Source organism: Aspergillus nomiae, assembly GCF_001204775.2.
Source record: "Aspergillus nomiae NRRL 13137 chromosome Unknown contig00019, whole genome shotgun sequence".
NCBI lineage: Eukaryota > Fungi > Ascomycota > Eurotiomycetes > Eurotiales > Aspergillaceae > Aspergillus > Aspergillus nomiae.
The window spans coordinates 54,590-60,934 of record NW_015378074.1 but is presented as its reverse complement, the minus strand read 5'-3'; the positions used below and the strand labels follow the sequence as shown (position 1 = coordinate 60,934).

The 6,345-nt window shown below is 51.8% G+C and overlaps 2 protein-coding genes across 2 annotated transcripts; both read right to left on the bottom strand.

Annotated features, from left to right (window-relative positions):
* Window positions 1-495: 495 nt before the first annotated feature.
* ANOM_002081 (MDR family NADP-dependent oxidoreductase) lies at window positions 496-1,596 on the bottom strand (the record flags this gene model as incomplete). Its single annotated transcript, XM_015547338.1, has 1 exon — window positions 496-1,596. The coding sequence occupies one exon, from the start codon at window positions 1,594-1,596 to the stop codon at window positions 496-498; it is 1,101 nt and encodes a 366-aa protein (XP_015411034.1).
* A 1,382-nt stretch (window positions 1,597-2,978) lies between these two features.
* ANOM_002080 (non-ribosomal peptide synthetase) lies at window positions 2,979-6,104 on the bottom strand (the record flags this gene model as incomplete). The annotated part of the gene is made up of 1 exon (XM_015547337.1): window positions 2,979-6,104. The coding sequence occupies one exon, from the start codon at window positions 6,102-6,104 to the stop codon at window positions 2,979-2,981; it is 3,126 nt and encodes a 1,041-aa protein (XP_015411035.1).
* Between the last annotated feature and the right edge of the window lie 241 nt (window positions 6,105-6,345).

Below are 6,345 nucleotides of genomic sequence, written 5' to 3'. Positions count from 1 at the left end.
AAGACTTAGTAAAATCTTCTCCAGCTAGCATTCCCGTGCTAGCAATCGAGTGAGGTACAGGGATTTGGTGTTCGGTAAAAGGCAGCGCTTTTGTCAGGCAGAAGGAGGTGAGCGGTGGGGCGGTCTACAACGGTCGCTGTTTTCCCGTTTGGTGGATGAACTATGACCGGCCAAATTCCCCAGTTCCCATTGAAGAAAAAGTATGTCGAGAGATCGGAACTGACGAGAGACGTTCAATGGGCTGGAGGGAATTCACCGGCGTCCTTACAGGCCCCTGGAGTATGGCACAAACGTGATGTGCTGTCGCGTTGGCTCGCAAGCCAAGATGATTGCGGAAGGTAGTCGTCGCATATGGCCCATGTGACCATGTATGCCCTGGATTTGCTGCGATTGGAGACACGGAGGATGAGGGAAAGGACAGCCTCAACTCTGTCAGGGCAGCGCGGGCGAACGGTGTCGAACGGTGTATTTCCCAGATCAGAAGCACGTCGCTGATCACGTAACCGCTAAGATGGTATGCGTATGCGTATTCTCGCTGGAGTAGAAGGCCTCCACGAAGGCCTTAGCCGCGTTGTCCATACCGGTAATCTCGAAGGTAGGGATCTTGAGTTTTTCTTCCTTGACCCATTGTTGCATGCGCTCCATATGAAGCTTGCCCCACTTCTTCCCAAAGCTGGGGTCAGACAGCGCGAATCCGCGGATCGTAAGTCGTTTCAGAACAGTATTGTGCAAAAACATGCCGATGATAGGGTCCAACACGGTCTGCTCGGCGATCGTCCCATAAAACATGATCCGGCCGTACCGTCGCATGGACGCGAATGCTGCATTTAAATGTCTGCTACCGAGAAGGTCGAAATGGGTATCAAGCCCGCCGATATTCAGGCGGGACATCCAGCTCAAGTTATCATAGTATATATCGATGCCGTCGGGGACGAGACGAGGGAGAGCCTCGTAGGGACTCTCCTTGGCGTAATTAAATCCTCCATCGAAACCGAGTTCTGTAATAAGAAAGTCGAGTTTTTCATCTGATTCAACACTACCGAACACCTTCAGCCCTTCCAGTCGAGCCATCTGGCCGACGAGTTGGCCGATTTCGTCGCTCGCACCCGCGATGAGGATCGTTTCACCTTTTTTAGGTCGACCGATTTCGTATAACGAGGAGAAGGCTAAGAGACCTGGGACGCCCAGGACGCTGAGGAATAACCGAATATCGTCGAACTCGCAGGGATTCTCGAGGAGCTTCAAGTTGGTCACGTCATTGGCTTTAATCAGTGCGTATTGTTGAACCGGCAAGCGACCGATGACCATATCCCCCTCCTGGAAATGCTCATTGTTGGATTTGGTGACTTTCGCGATACTCATCGTCTCAACCGGCTTCCGGCCCCGCAATTCCGTCGCGTCAGCCGAGGAACTGGCCAGGTCCCGTTTGAAAAGGTCGTAGGTCGCATAGAGGAGCTGTAGCATTAACTCGTCCTCGGCGATCGGGGCGGTCGCATCATAGGGCACGTCCTCGAGGGTGACCTGTTCCCCGGCGACCAGATATCCGGAGTCCATATTCTTAATGACAAGGACCTTGTTCTCCGTGTCTTGATCCATCGTGACCCGTGTCATCTCCGCGAAAACGGAGACGTAGTATTTAAAATAAGCTCGAGGACAATCCCAAATGCATGGCGACGCGCTGGAGGTGCCTGAAAGTCGAACGCGCCACTTCTGAATGGCTTTTAAAGGATCAAAAGGCGCGGAACATGGGGGAATTTGACATATTTCAAGTATGAACACAAATAATTGGAGTCCGTTAGGAGTAGTGGGGTGCTGACGACGGTCAATGAGGGGCAACCCTAACTATTTATCCCTATAGTGCGCCGTTGATCAATGGTCTGGTGGAGAAGGTGAGACACCCTTTTCCATGATCAGCAAATCCGAGTGAAGGGTACACGCCAATCGTTGAATCTTTCCGTCGGCAGAAAATCACATCGACGGTTGAGGAATGTTCTCACGGTGGTTGATGATAATCCTTGGAAGGATCTATTTTGAGGACATTGACGAGGGGGTGTGCCAGTCCCTACTAGTACTTACTTAGGGTTCTCTCGTACCACGGGGGGCCAACAAGCGGAATAGGGGCAAAAGGCAAACGCCCCCGTGACCAGAACCCAATCTGCATGGTTTTCCATGTTTTGTCATTGGGTCAATGGGCCTCACCGCTCACGCACTGGGGAAGTTATGCCGGGTCAGCCCATCCCCCACCGCCTTCTCCTTTCTCACGGCTCGCATGCTTAGGCACAACTTCTATATATAGGATCTTCCTCTCCACAACCGACTATTGACCCGTCTACTGACGCCAAGATCCGAGAATAGACCACTCTATTGCTATATCAGACTATCAGTTGCCACGGCGGGCATATCCAGCCGTTTGTGACGGGAGGCTCCGTGACTATCTCAATGAGAATACGTGTTCTCAGGTGGAACTGTGTGACAGAGAATTGAACAGTTGCAGTAGCTCGCAACCCTGATTTGTTCCCGGGTTCCTCCTGATTTGTCCCTACTGACAGCATGCGTTAGTCCATGCCCGTTTAGAGCTAGAAGTGTCGTTAGCCGACACCGTTTTCGGCACGGATGTCAATAATTTGACATTTATTTTTAGCGGATTAATATGAGAGTGAATCCCAGAACCCGCGTGGAAAATCAATAGTTTCCAATGCCACGTGGAAGACGGCCCGGGAGAAGGGACCAAGGTCAGACCACAGCGAAGGGAGGTGGAGATTGATCTTGATATTGACATTGCAAATGGCTGCACTATACGAAAACAAAGCCTAATTCCCCCATATGATGACGTTCTTTAAGACAAAACCCAAGATACCTGAAGAAATACCTTCCCCCAAGCCCGACTAAATATAACTTCTTCATTGCGAGCATACAGCCGAGATTAACATCTATACAATCTTCGGCAATGCAGCCAATAGTGTTGTGGATCGTGCTCCTTAGCTGTCCGTGCCGTTCAACGCATTTTCCTCTTTCGGACACGTTAACTGAGTTTGCAGGTATCGGATATATTTTTGCATCAAGGCGGAGTCCAACACGGGAAACTTGAGACCGCCAGGGTAGCTCTCCAGTGCTTGTCCCGTGTTGGTGGTGTCATACACGGGCATGTTCTCGTACAGCTCCCACCGTGTGAGTCCTTGGTATAGCTTTTCCGTCAACATCGGTTGTAAAGGCCGAAGCCGCTCAGGGGACTGTCTATCCAACTCCTCGATCCACTGCTGGTAGCTTACACCACGGACGGAGGAATCGCCTCCCTCGGTCAAGGAACCAACCAACTCCATGGAGTCATTCATATCCAAGGAGAGGTCCCGGTTTGGAGGCACAATATGATATACCCGGCCCACAGCAGTAGCCGCTGAGGCGATATGCAGGATAACGGCATTGACGTAGTCAACGGGTACAAATTCCTTTCGTTGATTTGGAAGTAGAGGATATGACCCCATCTCTTCGCAGGCAATGATTAACCGGCTGAGAAAGTCATCGGGGTTACAGACACCAGTTTGGCTATGTCCCGTGATAAAGCCTGGCCGATATACCACAACGGGAAACCCGTTATCCATCAGACGTTGTAACATGTTCTCCACCACCCACTGGCTTTGGGCATATCCGTGGTCATAGGGAAGGGCGTCTAAGTGTCGCAGAAGGGATTCATTCTCCATAACGGTCCGTGTGCCTGTTACAAACCCCGTCGGGCCGAAACAGGAGATACTAGAAACATAGTGCAATGCTTTGGACCGACCAGCACATGCCAGGCGCAGGACATTCACGGTACCTTGGACATTGGCGGGACGATGCAGTGAATAGGGCTGGGTGTAGTTAACTCGGGCACCGAGATGAAAGACAACACTAGCCCAGTGGGCAATTTCCTCAAACCGATCCGGCCCTAGCCCAAGATACTTGTCTTCTAGGGTGCCACAGAGAGGTAATAGTTTATAACGAAACTGGTCCTCCCAGAGGTTATATTTCGCTAGCGCATTTTGCAGACGCCGAAGGCCCGTCGCTGGGTCCACAGCGCGTACCAAGCATCCGACCTGATGCACGTTCGGCTGACGCAGTAGGTCAGCAAGTAAGAACGACCCTACAAAACCGGTAGCCCCGGTTAAGAACACCCGTCCCTCGGTGTCACGACACCAATCGACCGGAGGGCCCGCAAGAGGGACTAGGCTGTCCGCAAGCTTGCTATCCTCAAGCCACATGTGCTTTTCTGACTCCTTGCAAAAGCTTTCCTGGGTGCCATGTATACGTTCCTCAATTATACCGGCCAGTCCAATGAGACTGCTATTGTCATACAGTGTCAGAAGAGACACCTGAACATCAAAAGCTTTCTGAATGCGACTGATGAGCAACGAGGCTTGCATGGACGTAGCACCAAGGAGGAAAAAATCAGCATTGTCATTGGAAGCGGGGACAGGTACACCCAAAATGCTGGCCCACAGGTTGGCAAGTTTACCGCGCGTGCTATCCTCGTTGTCGATATCGATATGCTGTTTAGCCCACCGGTTGCGGAATAGCTGCTCGAGGTACTTTCGGTCAACCTTGGCATGGCTATTGACAGGCATTTTGGAGATGAGCTCAATCTTGGGGACCATGTAGTCCGGCAGGACAGCTTTAAGCATATCCACGGCACTCAGGACCGCGTGGGGCTTAGTTCCAGAGAGGGCAACTGCAAAGGCAACCAGAATGGAACCGGCTCCTTCAGAGCCCGCTTCTACCTTCAGGGCTACTGCCTCGGAAAACTGTCCCGTTTTCATAATCGCAGACTCGACGGCTTCGAGCTCAATTCGAAACCCACGAACTTTGACTTGATGGTCTCGTCTTCCGACGTAGTCAATTTGGCCATCTGCCACCCGTCGGCGGACAATGTCCCCTGTTCGGTAGAACCGCTCACAGTCGCTACCTTCAATAGGCACGAAGGAAGCTCGGTTCTTGTCTGACTGGTTGATGTAGCCTGGGGAGACACCTGCCCCACCGATAAGCAATTCACCTTCGTGGCCATCCGGGACTGGGTGACCGGCCTCATCACAAATATAAGCTACAGTCCGTCCGATTGGCTTTCCAATGCTGACTGCTCCAGCTTGCACATCGGCGATGGTCACTCTGTGTGCAAGGCAGAATATACAGCACTCAGTCGGGCCATACGCGTTGATGAGCTGTGTCGGCGGGCCTGCTTGGAAGATAGTCTCAATGGCCGGAATATTGGCAGCTTCGCCTCCGATGAAACATAAGCGTAACTTCTCAAATGCACGAGGGTATACCGACGCTGCCAAATTGAGAATAGCGGTGGTAGTAGCCATCACCGTAATTCTCTGCTGATCAATGTAGGCTGCCAGGGCTTCTAGATCGAGCAAGGTGACCTTGCTCACTACCACAATGCAAGCTCCGCGCAGCAGCGGTGCCCAGATATCAAAAAGGGAGACATCGAAGCTTGAGTTGTTGACATGGGCCACTCTATCTGTTGGGTACAGAGGCTCGAACGGCGCATGGAAGACCACCTGCAGAATAGAGCGTGCCGCGATCTGAACGGCCTTGGGTTCGCTGGTCGTGCCGGACGTATGTATGATGTGGGTGCGATGCTGGAGGGTTGTCTGCATAGGCTCGTCATTGTCCGAGACGCACGAGTCCTTGGCAAACGACGCGCTGGAGTCATCGACGACTAAGGAATGGAATGGCAGGTCACGATGCTGGTTAGCCTTATCGACGAGGATATACCTTGCCTCTAATCTGTCTAGTCGACCCTTGATCTGCAGGTCAGGCAGAGTTGGATCCATGGGAACACAAGTACCCGCTGCATACAGGATAGCCATTTGGGCAACCACATCTGAAATTCCATGTTGCACGATAATACCAACCGGCTCTTCTAAATGCAAATTTCCCTGTTGAAGTTCTTGGGCAAGCACTGTAGCCCTCACATGCAGGTCCTGATACGTCAAATTGGCATCACCGTCCACCAGAGCAAGGGCGGAAGGGTTGAGGAAAACATGATCGAAGAATTGTTGGGCAAGACCCTTCCCCTGGCGTACAGCCAGGTCATACTCTTCCTCATGAGTCAATATTTGAGAAGGCATCGAGGGTGTCTGCTTGGGTCGGTAGTAGAATATTCTCTTGATAGGTAGGGAAGGAAGTTGAGCTACACAAGTCACCCTGGAAGGAGCTGTTTATATACGCCGTCCAATGCTTTGTCACCTTGTACATACAGAGCCTCGTCCATATTGTCATCAGTACTACATTACTGCATGATGAACCGAGAGAAGACCCGAGCGCAAGGAATCCAACCCTGATATCAGGCCGCCCAGGTAAGACAGTATC